Source organism: Homarus americanus, unplaced genomic scaffold (assembly GCF_018991925.1).
Source record: "Homarus americanus isolate GMGI-L3 unplaced genomic scaffold, GMGI_Hamer_2.0 scaffold41366, whole genome shotgun sequence".
Classification (NCBI taxonomy): Eukaryota; Metazoa; Arthropoda; class Malacostraca; order Decapoda; family Nephropidae; genus Homarus; species Homarus americanus.
In genome coordinates this window covers 7,688,070-7,710,169 of record NW_024723541.1, presented here as the reverse complement: position 1 = coordinate 7,710,169, position 22,100 = coordinate 7,688,070, and the positions used below count along the sequence as shown (strand labels likewise).

Here is a 22,100-nt window from a genome sequence, read left to right as displayed (position 1 = left end):
TCCACGGCTAAAAATAGCCCAATCTCGCGGTCACTTTCCCTTTCTTGTCTCCTCACTGGCAAATGGGGGGGGCGTGGGGAGGGGTGTGTGATGATAGCTGTGTTTATTACAGGGGTATAAATCTCTTTTACGGTATGTTAGACAGGTTTATAATACATTTTTATTATTTTAATATACCGGTAATCTTAATTTGAATCCAGCTTGCCAAACGTAAGTTTCAGTATAAAATAATTAGTGGTAAGACCTTGTGAGTGGCTTACGATGTTTTCATCACCACTCTTGACACACTAAACCACAATATTTAAGAGGTAAGAATTTTAAACTTGGTGGTTTAGACGACCCCCTAACTTTGGGCAGATTTTTTTAATGTTCAAATTTCGTCTTATAGGCCGTGATATACGGTAGTTTTGCTGAAACGTGATGTATTTTAATGTAAAATAGGATAAAATACATGACGAAAACAAAAGACTTTACCTAAGCTTCCGATGTTCTTGAGATGTTACTCGTTTTTTTTAATAGTTTTCGGTTAAAATACTGTTATATTACAATGATATTCTATTCATACTGTGCTTCATATAATACATTCACGGAAATGTAATATTTTTGCTGAAATTACTTATGTATTACAGTGGAAAGTGGGATAAAATTGACGAAAACAATGACTTTGAAATATAATGCAATATTAACCCCTAAATCGGTTAATTCGGACAATCGGCTAAAACGGACACCCTTCCCCCCTTATTAGTCCGAATTAACGAGGGTCGACTGTACTACGTTTAGTCACCCACATATGGTAGGAATGGCAGGCACTCTAGAAACTGAGGTGCTGTATAGGAATTTCACATACAGTATTACCCCGCCTAACGCGGTTTCACTTAACGCGTTTTTTCATATACGCGGTGCCTCGCCAGAGCTGAACTTTCACTTAACACGGATTTTTTCCACATATATGTGGTGAGTGTCCGGCTCGAGACGCTATTTTTAGATTTGCCCCACCCGCCACCCTGCCTGACTGCCTGTTTTAGCTCATAAAATTCATACAAATTACCCAGCCAGAATATAATTTACATTGCTGGAATTCTTATAATTTGGTGATCATTTTGAATATAAACATCATAGATTTTGCATTAGACATACAAATTTTAGATGTAAAGTTTATTCTGAGTAAATATGTTATCTTTTGTGAAAAATATATGACATTTATATTCAAAATATTCCTGGTCTTACAAGGAATCCAGCAATGTCAATTATATTATCCTAACTTTAGTTTGAGGTATTATTTATTACTAAAAGGTAAATATTCTGGTTTTCCCACACATCTGGTGAGACGGTTGGTGGGGGGTGGGGGGGAGGGAGGGACCGACCGACCATCTGTTACAGTGAAGAATATTTTTTTTTTTATTAACTGAAGATATTTGTTTTAGCTCATAAAATTCATACAAATTACCCGGTCAGAATATAATTTACATTGCTGGAATTCTTATAATTTGGTGATCATTTTGAATATAAACATCATAGATTTTGCATTAGACATACAAATTTTAGATGTAAAGTTTATTCTGAGTAAATATGTTATCTTTTGTGAAAAATATATGACATTTATATTCAAAATATTCCTGGTCTTACAAGGAATCCAGCAATGTCAATTATATTATCCTAACTTTAATCTGAGGTATTATTTAATACTAAATGTTAAAAACTCTTGAAGGGAGGATTGGTGGGGGGTGGGGGGGAGGGTTGGGACTGACCACGCGGTTGGAAGAGGGGGAAGGCAAGGTGGGGTACTTTGATTGACAGATAGTGTTGTGAAGAATATTTTTTTTTTTTATTAACTGAAGATATTTGTTTTAGCTCATAAAATTCATACAAATTATCCGGCCAGAATATAATTTACATTGCTGGAATTCTTACAATTTGGTGATCATTTTGAATATAAACATCATAGATTTTGCATTAGACATACAAATTTTAGATGTAAAGTTTATTCTGAGTAAATATGTTATCTTTTGTGAAAAATATATGACATTTGTATTCAAAATATTCCTGGTCTTACAAGGAACCCCAGCAATGTCAATTATATTATCCTAACTTTAGTTTGAGGAATTATTTATTACTATACCTGCTTTTCCCCCCAAAATTTCTCAGAGGGAAGAGCCAGTGAGTGTAGTGTGAGAGGGGGAGGGAGTCGAGTCCATTATTTGAATGGACATTAACTTGGCGACTGTAATTCTCTATTTCTCTTAAGTATTAATTGTGTGCATGTACCATCATAAAATTAAGATGTTATTTTTACTACAACATAGTTATGCGTCTTCAAAAAGTGGAGTTTGGGGGTCGGGCTGGTTTCTATTGGAATTAATCCCATATGTTCTGTTGTTCACTTAACGCGGATTTCACTTAACACGGGACCCTCTGGGTTCTATTGACCGCGTTAAGTGGGGTACAACTGTACTATGAGATGCAACGAAATTGTGTAAATATTGTACTCATGATTATAACCCCTATCTGAGAAAGTGATGAGAAGTGGCATAATACAAGACCTCAACCAGAAAAAAAATGAAACATTTGTAACGTAGGAAAGTTATACAATATTATGCTTGGGTAACTGAGCTACCGGAAAGATGTGTTAAGAAATGAGCTATATCTCTTTAATATATCACAATATATGATAAGAATAGGGGGTTGACCGAGGGTAACTGGTAGTAAAATTCACAAATTAAAAACATATCAGTGTTATCTAAAACAGTGTAGCAAAGAATTTTGCCAGAGGAAGTGTGATCGTTTAAAAGAATGTAATGAATCTGTTCGAGACGGAGCAGTTTCGATCTGCAAAGGGCAGACCATCAGAGCAAACTGCAGGAGTTGTAATGGCAATTGCTTTTGATATTAATTTGATTATTTTATAAATTTAGTTATATGATGTTAACTGCCCTATTCGCATCTTGTAACACATTTTGCACACAGACACACTGAAACACCTTATGCTAAATACTAAGTACAGAGTAACTGGCAACTCGGTAAGCCAGGGCTACTAACATACGCTTGGACTCCTGAGTGTTTTCAGAATTCTTGGTCCTGTGTGTCATACTGTAGGAACCCATAAAGGTGCAGAATAATATTTTGCTGACTGTACACTGTATCTAAGTACATGACCGAGAGCAAAATGGTGCCTTATGGGACGCCATGTCCAACTGCCTTACGTATTACTCTGTGGGTTTCTTCCGCACTATGCTACACTACTCGAGACGTAACAGCGGATACTCGTCCGCACCCCGAAAATGGACTTATGGGAGACTATCTGTAAAGTCAAAATCCATAACCCTGGGAGTGTCTGTATACAGTAACCCCATTTGATTTAAAAAAAATCAACTTCTCTCCTCATTATTTGAGTCTAGCAACACGGCAACTTTATCCACATAGAAAAGATGAGGCAGCTTCAATCATATGCCAGTCTGTGTAGTTATACCCACACAAACCCTCTCCTCTTATTCTATGCCTTCATATTTAACCATGATGGTAACAGAACTTCACACACAGTACTGTTGCACTTCCAAGTTCACCTGAAGGCACTCATACTACCACTTACTCTAATACAAACTATGTCTTCTGGCAGCATAGAGTAGTATACAGTCTTCTCTACATGATTACTTCCATTGAACATCTCTTAAGAGTAATAATAGATAAGGTGTTTCACACGCTCTTTCTATTAACTGAGTCGGGTACAAACACTTAGCAGCAATCAAAACTCCATCAAAAGTATCTTACCATATACTTAAGTCTGTGCAGGTCATTAGCTTCCAGGTATTCATCACTAGCATACCCCCATAAATCTTTCCTCACTCTCTCATGGAGCTCTTCAGCAAAGGCTTCTGCTAATCTATCTGCAATTGCTTTCACCAAAATTATACTGTAGTCATCAAAGTCTTCCTGGAACCTGCAAGATGAAGCATTTTTATTTTACATCTACATTATTTCACATGATGGGTAATCTTTAATATATGCAATACAATAATACTTTTTTCAAATATAAAAATATTCATGAAAAAAGGTATAATCTTTAGTTTAATATACAGTAATTGAAAATATATTCATAACTAATAATAAAAAAAAAAATCAAGAGTAGACAGTGAAAGATGCCATCTAAGTCCAGCTAATACTTACTCAGCACACAATTCATCTGCCCCAAAGCCTGCAGTCACAGCAAACATACCAATATAATCCTTAATCCCAGAATTTTTGTGAGCAATAAAGTCTGACATGCAGCAGAATGGGTCTTGACTTTCTTTCACTGCCTGGGTGAGAGAAGATGATGCACACAATGAATTAATGTTCAGATTGAGGATCAACATATTTAGTGTACATGTAGATTGAAGATTTTTGCAAGTATGTGAAGACATTTCTACTTGTTATTGGAGCCCTTTTCTTTTACCTTCTACATATGACTTGCACAACTTTCTCTTTCCTATGACATTCAAAATATCTTAAAAACATTATACTGTACTAACTTTAGGGAGATAATTTGTTCTTAAAGTTTAAAATATCGGAATATTTAAGTACCTGCTGTCTTAGACCATACAGTTTGGCGATAACTTCTGATCTGGACTCATCGCTGTAAAGTTCTATGTCGTCCTCAACAGAATTGGCAGGATAGAAACCAACAATACCATGGGGTTGTAAGGATCCTTCTGATATGATTCTTGACAAGAGCTTCTGTGCATCATCAAACACTCGTCTAGCTTCATTTCCTGTCATATGGTTAACAAACTCCATTAGTTGCAAGAAAATATATGGTATACATCAGGGCTGTGGAGTCGGAGTCGGAGTCGAGGAGTCGGAGGAAATTTCGGCTTGTGGAGTCGGAGTCGGAGTCGGTAAAATTGTCCAGACTCCGACTCCGACTCCGACCGCAGCAGCGGTAGACATTAAAAATACGAGATTTCAGCAAGATTTCTTTGGTGCACTGATGGAAGTGGAGAAATTTGACCGGTCTTCAAAAGTGATAGTGGAAGAAGCCATACCTGCTTACCCAGAGATTGTAAAAGATGTAGCTAGAGCTGTGACAGCAATGCCACCCACTCAGGTCAGTGTAGAAAGACTGTTTTCTGCACTGAAAATAATCAGATCAGATTTAAGGGCTTCCATGAAGGAAGATCTGACTGAAGCTATTCTGTTCCTAAGAACAAATATATGAACTCAGGCATATTCATTGCAGTGATTCCACTGATCCCACTAATTTTCTTAAATTATTAAAAGAATTTATTTCCATTTTATAAGCATTATTATGAATTTATTGTAGCAGGCACAGTATAGCACTATAATTTTGGACGATAGTCTCTTCTTTACCATTTGAAATTTTGAATTATATCAAATTTTGTTTCGTTGAAAACTGCACAGAGGCTCTCAGCTACAAAACAATTAGCTACAACCTGTTTTTGGTGAGATTAAGGCAAATTTAATTTAATAACTTAATCATGTAAGGTTTATCCATTTTCCTTAATAAGGTATTCATTTCTTTAATGTACATAAATATATAACTTTACTTTAAAAGGAATTGTAGGATCATCATTTAGATCCACATCAGATTATGAGCTTAAACAAAATTCATGTGCTGAGATCGAACTTTTAGATATACATGTAAATGGTGTTTTCTAGTTAATATCTTGAATTCTTAATAAATTTATTTTTCTTTTGATTGAAACTTTGAAAGTCAAGCCTATCATCTTTTTGTAGTTCTTAAATATCGTCCAGATCATTAATAAAGCTGTAGCAGTATAGCCACGGTGTTTTACTTTTTACCTACGCAGGTTACGACATACAAATTACAATTAGGATGGTAGAAATAGTTGTTACAAATAGGCCAAGGAGTCGGAGTCGGAGTCGGAGTCGGAAGCATAAAAATTTGAGGAGTCGGAGTCGGAGGTTTTGTCTTCGACTCCACAGCCCTGGTATACATGATGCATAATGGCAAGTTCTGGTTTTCTGTCCATCAACCAAAATCATTCATAAAAAATATATTCCAACTCACCGACTGTAGCATCCTTGAAAATTTTGGGATAGCCTCGGTTGGGGTATTTGCCTCGTAGCTGCCATACATCAAAGAATGGCTTCCAGTCAATGTAGGGCAACAGTGCAGTGAGGTCATAATTCTTGAATGCTTTTGTGCCAAAAAACTTTGGGATCACTGAAAACAGAAGTGCAGCTTAACACACCCTATGACATATATAACTTTACATATCAACTCTCTACAGTTGGTACTTTAATAATCTCAGGTTGACTCTGGGTGAAATATGAGGGACTTACCAGGCTTTGGTATACTTTCCCAGTCTATCTTAAACCTGCCTCTGCGGGCTTCCTCAAGACTGACATATTTCTTCTCTCGTAAGTTTTCATAATGTTCTTCCCTGATCATGTCATAGTCTTCATTCAGTTCATCAATAAAATCATCATATGAAGAGGTATCAAGTAGAGATGAGCACTGTGGAAATAAGAAAAAACTATGAACTCTGTAATTAAGGAAGAAGCAGCAATTTTGGCCTTTGAAATAATGAAAAAAAGTAATCTTCTCCCATCACCTTGGTCTACTCTACACATACAGTAGCTACTCCCCAACTTACGTCCACCCGCACTTACGACCTGCCTCAGTCGCACCAAAATTTGGTCAAATTACGTATTTTCGAGTCCCAAAGTCAGTACACAGACAAAATTTTCATCAGTAATTCACTTTAAAATGGCTGGCACGCTTAAAAGTGAGTGTTTTGTGGTGCTGAGAAGAAAAAGAGACCCCCCCCTTTTCGATTTTCTATGTGTGATTTAAGCATTTCCGACTTACGACCTGGATGTTGGTCTCTAACCCCGTCGTAAGTCGGGGAGTACCTGTATATGAGCTGCCGAGTGTGACAAGGGGACAAGCGCCAACAATCACAATTGAGAAAAAGACGTAAATTTTGAACCAATGAAGATATCGAGTGCATTCAAGTGGCAGTGTGTAGAGCTTTTAATGCTGGTTTCGCAGATACTAAAGTCATATTAATTGAAAAGATTATTTATAGTAACAAATTTATTTTTTTGATGGGTAGTGTTTGCAGTTTCATTAATAAGCATTGTTTAGGCATAATTTTCATTACATGGAAGCAATAATGTATTAAGACCACACCAGAAAGTCAAAGGCCATATTAGGAATTATCAATATTTCGACCAGGGGCCAAGAACCAAAAAGGACACTAAAAAAAATGTAGGGAGAGTACTTAAGTCTTAGTAATTATTAGAAAAATTACAGTAAATAATGACTTTTCAGACAAGCTTCTGGACATCATAGTTAGCCATGCCCCAGAAATTGTTGAAGAGTTTCTTTATTATTGGCAAAGTCACATTGTTGAAGCAACCATCTCAACAAGGCTCCCTGACAGCACGACTCGTCCTTGCCGGTCTTAACACTCACATAGGCTTGCCCACCGTTTCTCTTCATTTTGGTGACATTCTTGGCCCAACTGGATGGATCTCTCACCCTCTTCCTACCTTTCTGCTGTGAGGTAGTGGCCTCCTGTTTATTGTCTCTTGACATTACTGTACAGTGATCCCTCGGTTAACGAACGCCTCGGTTAACGAAATTTCGGTTAACGAACTGCCTTCCATAAGAATCTTCAATTCGGTTAACGAACAAAAATTCGGTTAACGAATTTCTTACGAACCGACCTCAACATGTTTTCGCTTGCACTGGCCGGGCAACCAGCTTTAGTATCAGTCCGCCAATACATTAATCGGTTCTAGGGCTTAAATTCCTTACTATTTCATTAAATATCAAGAAGTTTATACTATTCAATAATTTTAAAAGTTTAATATTCAATTTTTTAGTCATTTTAACAATTATTGAACATAATTGAAGGTAAAGTGACTAGTTTAATGCGCGGCATCCAGCCTCTTAACACAGCAAACAGGCGTTAGTCTCTCTCTGTTTTCACTGGAGGTAACATCTTGCTTGAGACTCTCTTCAACTAAACGTTTTTTTCTGTGTTTCCAAGCAAATTGTTGGTCATTTTGAAATTTATTTTACATATTGACAATATATAGCGCAGTGCAGTGTTATTTTAAAGAAAATATTCTTTATTTACAACAAGTTTAACTTTGAAAAACACGTGTTGACATTGTTTGAATCCAGCATGGTGCCTAAGAGATCAAGAAAAGCTATTTCAATCCAAACCAAGCAGGAAATCATAAAAAAACATGAACAAGGCATTAAATAAAATGTGCTTAGCAAAGAATATGGCATGTCGGCATCAACTGTGTCGACAATTCTTGCACAGAAAGACAAATTTAAAGAAGTGAAAGTGAGAGACAAATCTACAAGAGTGTTTAAAAGTAGATCCCTAATCGCAGAAACTGAGAGGTTACTTATCATCTGGATTAGGGAAAAACAGATGAAAGGTGATTCAGTTTCTAGTGAATTCATTTGTAAAAGAGCCAGGGAGATTTATGAACATTTAAAGGCAGATCAACCTGGTTCTCCAGGCACAGAATTTGAAGATTTTCAGGCCAGCAAAGGCTGGTTCGAAAAATTTAAGAAAAGAAGTGACATTTTAAGTGTTGTTAGGCATGGTGAAGCTGCTAGTGCTGATAAAGAAGGGGCAGCAAAGTTTTTAGTTGAATTTAAAAAACTGATGGAAGAAGAAAATTATCTTCCACAGCAAGTGTTCAATGTGGACAAAACTGGGCTGTTCTGGAAAAAGATGCCCAAAAGAACATTCATCACCAAAGATGAAGCCTCTTTACCTGGGCACAAACCCATGAAAGACCGTCTCACTCTATTGCTTGGTGCCAATGCTTCAGGGGATTTCCAACTGAAGCCTATGCTTGTCTACCACTCTAAAAACCCCAGGGTGTTCAAGCAACAGAAAGTGGTAAGAACAAAACTTGGAGTTTATTGGAAGTCCAACCGTAAGGCATGGGTGACAAGACAGCTCTGTAATGAATGGGCTGTTGATGTGTTTTGCCCTTCTGTCAAGAGCTACCTAACCACCAATAAACTCCCTTTAAAGGTTCTTCTCCTCATGGATAATGCTCCTGGTCATGACCCTGACCTTGCCAGCAATTTGGAGTATCAATTTGACTTTGTGAAAGTGTTGTTTTTGCCTCCAAACACTACATCAATCATACAGCCAATGGACCAGAATGTGATCAGCAACTTCAAGAAGTTGTACATGAAGAAAATGTTTAGGAGGTGTCATCAGGCAACTTCCACGGATCCTGAACTAACACTGAAACAGTTCTGGAAGACACAATTCAACATCCTGGAGGCTGTAAAATTGATTGTGTCATCATGGCAAGAAGTCTCCACTAGATCCCTCAATTCTTCATGGAAAGCACTGTGGCCATCAGTAGTCCATGATTTTGAGGGATTTGAGGAAGAAACAGAGTTGGACAAGGAGATTGTGTCCATTGGTCAGTCATTGGGCCTTGAAGTGGAGGAGGAGGATGTGGAAGAGCTTGTGATGTCTCATGAGGAGGAACTTACTCCTGATGACTTGAAGCAACTGGATGAGATGTTACAGGTAGAAGCTGACAGTGGTGAGGAGGAAATTGAAAGTGATGACCATATGTCAGCTAAACAGTTGAAAGATGTGATTTACTACTGGGAGAAGTTCAGGGAACTGACTTCAAAGCACCCAGAAGTGGAAAAAACTGAACTAACTTTGTGTCATGTTGAGGACTCAGTGGTCTCCTTCTTTAAACATAAGTTAATGGTGAGGAGGACAGATGCCCCACAGACCACAATTGACACTTTCTTCAGTAAAAGGCAGAAGGAACAAGATGCTAGCCCTCAGCCTTCCACTTCAAGAAGGAGAGAGGATGTTCATGGTGGAGAATCTGTCAGTCCAGAGGTTCCTGACATTTTCATGGAAGGTGACTCACCTTCCAAGAAGCAGTAAAATGCTTCTCCTCCACCTCCACTTCCTTCTCTTCTCCCTTCTCCTCTTCCACCTCCCACTTCAAATGCACATCATCATCATCCAGGAGCCTTCTACATACACACCTCAAAGTACTAAGTGAACTTTTCTACCATTTTTGTTGAATTTAGGAAATTTTCGGTGAGCTGGAACCAATTACCCAAAAACCCATTGAAACAATGGTTTCGGTTAACGAACAACCTGCTGGAACGGATTGAGTTCATTAACCTAGGGACCACTGTATTGGAAGATGAAGGAATAATGCGTGGAGAACAGAACGGCACTTCCCTCACTTAGTGCTATAAGCCTCCTACTAACACGCACCACCCACCCTCGCTCCCAGTTGCCTCCTCCTCCCTCTGTTTCCCTCTTATTGGTGCAATAAGACTTGTCACTCGGACAGGAGCATAACACGCCACGTGCCACCAGCCCTCCCTCCTCTCTGTTTTGTTTATTTTTCTCTCAATGGCCCTCACTCCCTCCTTTCTGCCAGTTGGAGGAAAAAAAAAGAAAAAGAAAAAAGGTTAAAGTGATATCACACAGCATTCCTTTGACATTTTTGTAGAAACATGGACTCCTATTAGCTAAGAAACGGGAAAATAATAAGTCGTTATAAGCGATAGAGGCTACGATTGGAGGCCGCAGGCGCTTGTTACCTTCTCCACCTCAGTCTGCCTCGAGGTGCAGATCACGTGCAATAGAGACGCTTTCATCTGCCTTCACTAATATGGCTCTCAGCCTTACAAATATTGCATTACTGGGACAGTTTGTTTTTCTGGAGATAGAGGAAAGTTTGAAGAGAACAAATAATACTATTAACTAAATTTTTTGGGGGTGGCACTTGGCCCCTTGTCACACTCAGCACCTCATATATAGTACAGTATACATACTGTACTGTATATGCAGCACCTTCTTCACTAGTACTTGTATGCCTGTATATGCACCAGGGATTTGTTGTCAGATTGTCAAGTAACAGGTTAAAAGAAGGATTTATAACAGGAGATGACCATTGCTTCCTCAACCTCTCAGAAAATACATACTAGTTTTATCTATTCCATTCCTGAAAAAACCTTTCATATTAATTTTTCATAAACTGGATCTCATTTTCCCCACAGACTCCCATTATAAAGGCTGACATATGTTCATATGAAAAAAAAATCTCCAAAAAGTCTTAAAATGAAAAAAACAAAAAAAAAAAACATGTTTTTATTAACTATTTTTGGTATACAGTTACTCAAAAAACTATCTGTACCTGAATTTCAAAATGAACACTGCAACTCCTGGTGTCTAGGTGGGGTTGCCAAAATCCTTCATCCATTACGTTATGCCATATTTTTCCACACAATTTTGTATAGATAAGTGTTTGAATGACTGTACATAATGATTTTAAGCTAATAATAAAGGTAGGAAATGAAATACATGTACAACCAACCGAAGGTGTATTGACCCCCACCCTGGGTCTCATGCTAGCAATTTTACCTGGCAATCCTTAAAATTAGTCGGGATTTGGGTCTCAAAATGGCCGCGAATAGCCAAATCCGGGTTAAAGTTTTCAATCATATGCAAAGAAATGTATATTCCCTTTATGTGTTTGCCCATAGGACAATTACTTCTTTTACCTGTACAGTGAACCCTCACTTTACGCGGTCAATTGAACCCACGGAGGCCCGCGTAAAGCGAGAAACGCGTAAAGTAAACAACATAACATATGGGATTAAATGAAATAGAGACCGGCTGACCCCCAAACTCCACTTTTTCCGACACAATACCAATGTTCTAGTAAAAATAACATCTTAATTTTATGATGGTACATGCACACAATTAATACTTAAGAGAAATAGAGAAATACAGTCGCCAAGTTAATGTCCATTCAAATAATGGACTCGACTCCCTCCCCCTTTCTCACACTTGCTGGCTCTTCCCTCTCTGAGATGTGTTTGGGGGAAAACCACTAGATTTTAAGGTATAGTAATAAATAATACCTCAAACTAAAGTTAGGATAATATGATTGACATTGCTGGATTCCTTGTAAGACCAGGAATATTTTGAATATAAATGTCATATATATTTTGCACAAAAGATAACATATTTACTCAGAGTAAACAAAATTCTTACATTAGATCTAAAATTTGTATGTCTAATGCAAAATCTATGATGTTTATATTCAAAATGATCATCAAATTGTATGTAAGAATTCCAGCAATGTAAATTATATTCTGGCCGGGTAATTTGTATGAATTTTATGAGCTAAAACAAATATCTTCAGTTAATAAAAAAAAAATAAAATATTCTTCACGACACTATCTGTCAATCAAAGTACCCCACCTTGCCTCCTCCCTTCTTCCAACCTCGCCAGATGGTCGGTTGGTCCCTCCCTCCCTCCCCCCACCCCCCACCAACCCTCCCTACCAGAGAAATGTTTGGGAGAAACAAGAATATTTACCCTTTTAGTAATAAATACAGTCGGCCCTTAACATACGCGGGTTTATAATACACGGATTGCCCCGCCGGAGGAATATTCTGTACATTGAAGTAATTGAAGTACTACATTCAAATCGCGCGCCATTCAACTCGCGCGCGGCACCGAACACGGGACACCGCCCGCTCCCGCAACCTCACACACACACGCATAGCTCTCCCTCACTCAGTCAGTCTCGCTGTAACCACGCTTGTGTTGACATCAGCATTGTAGTTGCAAAAATATTACATTTCCGTGAATGTATTATATCAAGCACAGTATGAATAGAATATCACTAATATAAGAGTATTTTAACCGAAAACTACTAAAAAAACGAGTAACATATCTTGAACATCGGAAGGTTAGGTAAAGTCTTTTGTTTTCATGTAGTTTATCCTAATTTACATTGAAATGCATTACATTTCAGCAAAACTACTATTTATTTCTGAGAATATGGAAATGTAATATTTTGCTGAAATGACGTACGTATTACAGTGGAAAGTGACGAAAGCAATGACTCGCTTTCTTTCGCTCAAAAGATGTTACCATAATCGCTTTTCGAATGGTTTTCAGTTAAAAACTGTTGTATTACAATAATATTCTATCCTAATTCACTTGTGATGCAACAGTTTTTTTAACTGAAAACCATTCGAAAAGCGATTACGGTAACATCTTTTGAACGAAAGAAAGCGAAAGTCATTGTTTTCGTCACTTTCCACTGTAATACGTACGTCATTTCAGCAAAAATATAAAATTTCCGTGAATGTAGTACATCAAGCACAGTATGAATATAATATCATTGTAATATAACAGTATTTTAACCGAAAACTATTAAAAAAAACGAGTAACATCTCTTGAACATTGGAAGGTTAGGTAAAGTCTTTTGTTTTCGTCATGCATTTTATCCTATTTTACAATGAAATACATCACGTTTCAGCAAAACTACTATTTATTTCTGAGAATATATTCATTCAGGCACAGTTTAGGTAAAATATACATGTGCTGTAACATTTTTTAATTGAAAACGATTCAAAAAACACGTACCCTCTAGCCCTGTTCAAGGAGAAGACTGTGAGGAGCTGTTTGGTGCTTAAGACGATGACAAGGAAAATGATTTTGATTGATTTTAATGAAAATATTCAGAAAGACCCTGGCACTGTCAAGGAAAGTGGCTGCTGAAGGCTTCCAGGACATGACAGAGGACGAGATTAGGGAGCTAATTGAAGAGCACGACACTGAGCTGACCGAGGAGGATCTACAGAAGTTAGTAGACTCAGGCAAGGAAGAGGAAGCGAAAGGGAAAGAGGATGAGGAAGAGCACCAAGAAATAACGTTGGAGAAGTTGGGGGAGATGACCAGGAATATTGAGGCACTGAAAAACCTGGCCTATAGTATGGGCCCCTCCATGGTGCGTGCCCTGAAATTCATGCGAGGGATGGATGACGTTTTCGCTCCATACAAAAACATCATGGAAGAAATGAAAGAAAGAGACGACAACTCCCCATCACCATGTTCTTTGATCACCGAAGGAGAGATTTAACACCATCAATCACTGGCGGCAGTGAGGAAGCAGCTGAATCCACCGTCGCCCCCACTTCACCACCCGTTATGGAATTGAGTGACGATGAGCCCGATGACCCCCGTCCTGTCGCCGAGGATAGGTACTGTACAGTAAAGTGAAATTTTTATCTCTTTTTTTTTAATAGCTTTTCTTGCCATGTTTATTGTTTGTAAAAATGCACAGCACAGTACAGTTCAGTACTGTACATAGGAAGTGGAGGTGCAGTTATTCACAAAACATTTGTGTTCGTTGTCAGCAGTAGTGACGGGGAGGAGGCAGAGGGGGTGGAGGACGCAGAGGAGGTAGAAAAGGGAGCGGAGGGAGCGAGTTGGGAGGAGTGGTGACCTTGGACGCGGGAGCAGGGACGAGTGGAGATGCCAGCCAGTACATTACGGGTGTATTAATTGTTTTTATAGCTATTTTTGCATTTTAATATTAAATATTGTACATTACGTTTCAACAAAACTACCATTTATTTCTGAGAACATGGAAATGTAATATTTTTGCTGAAATGATGTACGTATTACAGTGGAAAGTGGGATAAAATTGTGATGAAAGCAATGACTTTCTCTTTCTTTCGTTCAAAAGATGTTACCGTAATCGCTTTTCGAATGGTTTTCAGTTGTGGGATTATAAGGCTAATGATAGGATAGAATATTATTGTAATACAGTACGAGTACAACAGTTTTTAAACTGAAAACCATTCGAAAAGCGATTACGGTAAAATCTTTTGAATAACGAAAGAAAGCGAAAGTCATTGTTTTCGTCTTTCCACTGTAATATGTACGTCATTCCAGCAAAAATATTATAATTCCATATTTATTTCTGAGAATACCTATATTCATTCAGTCACAGTTAAGGTAAAATATACTTGTGATGTTATATTTTAATGAAAATACCAGGTATTTAGAAATACGGTATCGTAGTTTTCTTTTGTTTCAAATTTAATTAACAAAGATTGATGTTTCAAATGTAATGAACAAAAATTTATGTACAGTATCTATAAATAAACTTTAAAAAATGAATACTTTATGTTTTACATCGTCCTGTGCATACCATACCATGCATTTGGCTACTTTGGGCTTGCTATGATGACGCAAGAGATCTGCCCTAGCAACTGTACCGACACTCACAGCTGGTGGTGTGTTGGTGTGTCATTTCCATTGTTTACTGGTAGTTACTGGTAAATATTTTTCAACCTAACGAAACTATTACCCGTTTAGAGGTCGACCCCCAATTTTTTGCCAAATAATTTGGTCTTAAAAACTTGAACTACACACAGGTATATACGGTAAATAAGGACATGGGGGGACCAGGTTTTTTTTGGGGGGGGCAGCACATATACACGGATTTTTAACATCCACGGGTATCTCTGTTACGTAACCCCCGCGTATGTTAAGGGCCGACTGTAATACCTCAGACAAAAGTTAGGATAACATAATTGACATTACTGGATTTCTTGTAAGACCAGGAATATTTTGAATATAAATTATCATATAGTGAACCCTCACTTTACGCGGTTAATTCAACCCACAGGGTACCGCGAAAAGTGAGAAACGCATAAAGTGAACAACATAACTTATGGGATTAATTGAAATAGAGACAGGGCCGACCCCCAAACTCCACTTTTTCAGACACAATACCTACGTTGTAGTAAAAATAATTTCTTAATTTTATGATGGTATGCACACACAATTAATAATTAAGAGAAATATCAATAATATTAGGTTTTTTAACACTTACATTAGTAGAAAAGATGGCTGGGCACACGGGGATGGGGGGTTGGTTCCGAGGCAGAGGGCAGATTATTGGCCTTCTCCTGTATCACTTGTATCACTATGAACCACAGAGGCTTGCAGGGCCTCTTTGTCAAACCCCTCAAAGTCCATATAAGTCCATATCCTCACTATAATTATCACTGTCACTGACTTGGGCCGGCTGTGGTGGGTGGTGGGTGAAGAACTCAGTAATGTTTTGATGACTGGGCGACCTTGTGCGCACCCTGCTCGCGCCGCTTACACAACATGGCGGATGGTGGGAGAGGGCGGGAGAGATGGCGGGAGGTTTTGATCCAAAAATGGCGCGGCTCGCCAGCTGCTCTCCGCGTAAAGGGGTACAAGCACCGCGGAATGTGAGCATTCCGGTTTCGGCAGGGTACCGCGTAAACGTGGAAACGCGGAATGTGGGACCGCGTAAAGCGAGGGTTGACTGTATTATGCACAAAAGATAACATATTTACTCAGAGTAAACAAAATTCTTAAAGTAGATCTAAAATTTGTATGTCTAATGCAAAATCTATGATGCTTATATTCAAAACGATCATCAAATTGAAAGAATTCCAGCAATGTAAATTATATTCTGGCTGGATAATTTGTATGAATTTTATGAGCTAAATAAAAAAATTATACTTCACCCGCGTATATGAGTAGATGCACGGCGTAAAGTGGGAATTCCGGTTCTGGCAGGGTACCACGTAAATATAGAAACGCGTAAAGCGAGGGTTCACTGTATTGTATATATGTGTGTGTATGTACAGTGGTCCCTCGGTTAACGAGCACAATCCGTTCTAGAAGGTTGCTCGTTAACCGAAAAACTCATGAACCGAAACCATTGTTTCAATGGGTTTTGGGGTAATTGGTTCCAGCTCACCGAAAATTGCCTAAATTCAACAAAAAAGGTAGAAAAGTACACTTACTTTGAGGTGTGTATGTAGAAGGCTCCTGGATGATGATGATGATGATGGGAATTAGAATGGGGGTGGAGGAGAAGAGAAGGCATTGGGGTGGAAGAGACGTCACCCCATGGTGCCATTTCACCCATAAAATTTTAGTTCTCTTGGTGTAATTCAAGATTAGGGTATGTTCTTTGAATCAACACTGCACTGCATTATATATTGTCAATATGTAAAATAAATTTCAAAATGACCAATAATTTGCTTGCAAACACAGAAAAAAAGCATTTAGTTGGAGAGTCTCAAGCAAGATGTTACCTCCACTGAAAAGACACAAAGACTGACGCCTGTATGGTGTGTTGGCAGGCTGGATGGCATGTTCAATAATTGTTAAAATTACTAAAAAATTTAATATTAAACTTTTAAAATTATTGAATAGTATAAACTTCTTGATATTTACTAAAATGGTAAGGAATTTAAGCCCTAGAGCAGATTACTGTACTGGCGGACTAATACTACAGCTGGTGAACCGCCAAATGCAAGCGAAAACATGTTCAGGTCAGCTCGTAAGAAACTCGTTAATCGAGGGATTGCTCGTTAACCGAAGTTAAGAATCTTATGGAAGGTAATTCCTTAACCAAAATCTCGTTAACCGAGGCGCTCGTTAACCGAGGGACCACTGTAGACACATGCACACACACATATACTGTACAATACAGGTTAAAGAAATTACATGTACTGTCTCAACAATGAATGACTCCCTGTCCCGGCAGCAAAAATGCCGACAACTTTAAAACTACCCGCAGACATTCTTGGGTACATCCAGGGTGTCATCCGCAAATAATTGAGGATCACGAATTAAAAATCTGCAAATTGTCAAAGCATGCTGTACAGTATTACCTCAAACTTTATAATAAGATAATTTACCAGTGATCCAGCTAAACATAATTAATTTTATTTGTATGATAATGAAACAAGTGAAACAATTCCTTATCAGCTAATTTCAGTGTTGTTACTATCTAGAAGTGGCCAGCAACCACGGCATCCATTGACACCATCCTTACTCCATGCCCTAATACTTCACTTATAGTATTCTTTCTTTCATTTGCTGATTAATTATATAGTCAGTTATCTATTACACACTGTTGGCAGGTACTGGGCATGCGCAAGCTCTTAAATATACCTGAACATGGTCTGTGATTGTCTAGCCCAAACTTATGAAAAAAAGATTTGGTATACTGTATGCATAATATTCACTAATAACTACAGTCAACCCTCACTTTACGCGGTTAATGTAACCCACAGGGTACCGCGGAAAGTGAGAAACGCGTAAAGTGAATAACATAACATATGGGATTAAATGAAATAGAGGCCAGCTGACCCCCAAACTCCACTTTTTCCAACACAATACCTATGTTCTAGTAAAAATAACATCTTAATTTTATGATGGTACATGCACACAATTAATACTTAAGAGAAATAGAGAAATACAGTCGCCAAGTTAATGTCCATTCAAATAATGGACTCGACTCCCTCCCCCTCTTCTCACACTACACTGCTGGCTCTTCCCTCTGAGAAATTTTGGGGGGAAAACCAGGTATAGTAATAAATAATACCTCAAACTAAAGTTAGGATAATATAATTGACATTGCTGGATTCCTTGTAAGACCAGGAATATTTTGAATATAAATGTCATATATTTTTCACAAAAGATAACATATTTACTCAGATTAAACATTTTATCTAAAATTTGTATGTCTAATGCAAAATATATGATGTTTATATTCAAAATGATCACCAAATTGTAAGAATTCCAGCAATGTAAATTATATTCTGGCCGGGTAATTTGTATGAATTTTATGAGCTAAAACAAATATCTTCAGTTAATAAAAAAAAAAAATATTCTTCACAACACTATCTGTCAATCAAAGTACCCCACCTTGCCTCCCCCTCTCTTCCAAGCGCCAGATGGTCAGTCCGTCCCAACCCTCCCCCCACCCCCCACCAATCCTCCCTTCAAGAGAAAGAGTGGGTGAAAACAATAAATTTTAACATTTTGTATTAAATAATACCTCAGATTAAAGTTAGGATAATATAATTGACATTGCTGGATTCCTTGTAAGACCAGGAATATTTTGAATATAAACGTCAAATATTTGGCACAAAAGATAACATACTTACTCAGAGTGAACATTTTATCTAAAAATTTTATGTCTAATGCAAAATATATGATGTTTATATTCAAAATGATCATCAAATTGTAAGAATTCCAGCAATGTAAATTATATTCTGGTTGGATAATTTGTATGAATTTTATAAGCTAAAATAAAAATCTTCAGTTAATAAAAAAAAAATATTCTTCACACAGTAACAGATGGTCGGTCGCCGGTCCCTCCCTCCCTCCCCCCCACCCCCACCAACCGTCCCTACTAGATAAATGTGTGGGAATATCAGACTGTTTACCTTTTTAGTAATAAATAAAAAATCAGACTAAAGTTAGGATAATATAATTGACATTGCTGGATTCCTTGTAAGACCAGGAATATTTTGAATATAAATATCATATATTTTGCACAAAAGATAACATATTTACTCAAGAGTAAACATTATATCTAAAATTTGTATGTCTAATGCAAAATCTATGATGTTTATATTCAAAATGATCATCAAATTGTAAGAATTCCAGCAATGTAAATTATATTCTGGCCGGATAATTTGTATGAATTTTATGAGCTAAATAAAAAAATTATACTTCACCGTGTAAAGGGGTACACCCACCGCGGAATGTGAGCATCCTGGGTTCTGGCAGGGCACCGCGTAAACGTGGAAACGCGGAATGTGGGACCGCGTAAAGTGAGGGTTGACTGTACATAAATACCTATGCCAGCTCAGCCATGAGGCAAGGAAGAGGTTAAATGATTCTCTTATATCCTTCTACTTCATATGAGAAATGGTTTATAGATAAAAAATGATTCAAAGAGAGAGAGAGAAAAAAGGCATATAATTTGGAGCCCCTTTGTTACTTGACCTTGATTTCCATAATATTTCACTTTATATTCATACTTTGGGAAAAAATAAAATAAAAAACTCACCACCACCACACTCTTGGAAGCATCCAGAACGTGAACGACTGGATTTGTGTACTTTGGAGCGATCTTAACGGCTGTGTGAGTTCTGGAAGTTGTTGCTCCACCAATGAGTAATGGCACCTGATGCATGAACAAGAAAGATGTTCAATAATTAATACTGTACCAACATTTATCAGAGTGAAATTTTAACTTGTACTCTTGGCTGTTTGCAATTACTGTACTTATATACCACATAAAGGTACAGTATTCTGAAGTATAAATTATATAGTATTTCTCTATCATAAGTAGTACTCAATTATGACTATAGTTCTATATATCTTCAAGATAAAGCTTTAGCCCAGCTTTACATAAAGAAACTCTAAAACTATTGCAGACACAAAACATCACAAGGCAACTGCATGTATACAGAGCAACTCTGGCTTGTCCAAGTGGCCAGTTTGGAACCTGTTTTAAAGAAGGATATACATCTTGTGGTTAGATATAAACTGAAGCTCCTCACCAGCGCCGTCCCAAAGGTATGGCCCTTACCCCACCCAACACCAGAATTAGTGACCACGTTAAGCTGACCTCACCTTACCACCCAGATTCAGGAGGACACCTGAAGGATTAGTGACCAGCATAGTTAGGCAATGCATCTGCTGACATGAAATCAAAGGTAAGATTAAACCACCCCATCTTACCACCCAGGCTGAGAGCAATGTGATTCTTTACTGTGCTCTCTGTCGAAGAGGAGTGAGGACGTTGACAGCGGTCACCTGTCAGTGTTGTCGAAACTCTGTATCTCCAGTTGTCCGTGATTTGTGTTTTGTGAAATTGTTGATATACTGTACATTATTTTACTATCGTACACAGCCCTAATTTTTTATTATACCATGGCCAGCAGGGATAGAGACAGATACAGAAAATACATCTCGGGTGCAGATAAAAGGCAGAAAAAAGGAAGAGAGAAGAAATCGAAATGTCAATGAAAGGTTCCCAAGAAAAATATGGTTTTCAAAAACACCAGAAACTAGTGCAAAAAAGGACCTGAGCGACAGTGATGGTAATAATATGGGTCATATTCAAGCTGAGGAAGAGGAGAGAACTGAAAAAAATACTAAGGCTTTTAAAATGGACAGCTCTACCTACGCTAGCAGGCATGCTGATAAAGATCTATGTGATCCAGCCAAAAAATGGTGAAAATCGACACTTTTCAGAAGACTTTTTACATGCGAAGATTGTCAAAAGGGGAAATATATGAAAGATGTTATAACATAGTAAATTACATAATACTTGGCATAGTAATACAGTGACCCCTCGTTTAACGAACGCCTCGGTTAACAAAATTTCGGTTAACAAACTGCCTTCCATAAGGATCTTCAATTCGGTTAACGAACAAAAATTCGGTTAACGAATTTCTTACGAACCGACCTCAACATGTTTTCGCTTGCACTGACCAGGCAACCAGCTTTAGTGTCAGTCCACCAATACATTAATCGGTTCTAGGGCTTAAATTCGTTACTATTTTAGTAAATATCAAGAAGTTTATACTATTCAATAATTTTAAAAGTTTAATATTCAATTTTTTAGTCATTTTAACAATTATTGAACAAAATTGAAGGTAAAGTGACTAGTTTGATGCGTGGCATCCAGCCTCTTAACACAGCAAACAGGCGTTAGTCTCTCTCTGTTTTCACTGGAGGTAACATCTTGCTTGAGACTCTCTTCAACTAAATGCTTTTTTCTGTGTTTCCAAGCAAATTATTGGTCATTTTGAAATATATTTTACATATTGACAATATATAATGCGGTGCAGTGTTGATTTAAAGAAAATAATCTTGAATTACACCAAGAGAGCTAAAATTTTATGGGTGAAATGGCGCCATGGGGCGACTTCTCTTCCACCCCAATGCCTTCTCTTCTTCCTTCTCCTCCACCCCCATTCTAAATCCCATCATCATCATCATCATCATCCAGGAGCCTTCTACATACACACCTCAAAGTAAGTGAACCTTTCTACCATTTTTGTTGAATTTAGGAAATTTTCGGTGAGCTGGAACCAATTCCCCAAAACCCATTGAAACAATGGTTTCGGTTAACGAACTTTTCGGTCAACGAACGACCTTCTGGAACGGATTGAGTTCGTTAACCGAGGGGTCACTGTAGTATGATTGGGGAATTAACAATTTGTATATTACTATGTATGTAACTATATAAATATAAATAAATTTTAACCTGCAAAGGGATGAATTGCCCCTCACCCCCCTAGGGGCAGCTCTGCTCCTCACTGGTCTCTCTCCCTCAACAGACAGAGGTGATGATTTGCATGTGCACAAAACTGCTCACACTTTGTCTACCGTACTTCAAAATTCATATTTTTTCGGTACTAAAAGGTCATGAT

General features: G+C 37.8%; 1 protein-coding gene across 1 annotated transcript in view; it reads right to left on the bottom strand.

The window, feature by feature from the left end:
• Positions 1-22,100, bottom strand: part of LOC121863622 (methionine synthase-like) — a 50,551-nt gene that overhangs the window by 5,777 nt on the left and 22,674 nt on the right. The window contains exons 14-19 of the mRNA XM_042362368.1: positions 19,724-19,840; positions 6,301-6,475; positions 6,026-6,181; positions 4,558-4,745; positions 4,162-4,292; positions 3,766-3,934 (exon numbers count right to left, since the gene is read on the bottom strand). Coding sequence (XP_042218302.1) covers positions 3,766-3,934; positions 4,162-4,292; positions 4,558-4,745; positions 6,026-6,181; positions 6,301-6,475; positions 19,724-19,840 — 936 coding nt within the window. The remainder of the gene's footprint in view (positions 1-3,765; positions 3,935-4,161; positions 4,293-4,557; positions 4,746-6,025; positions 6,182-6,300; positions 6,476-19,723; positions 19,841-22,100) is intronic.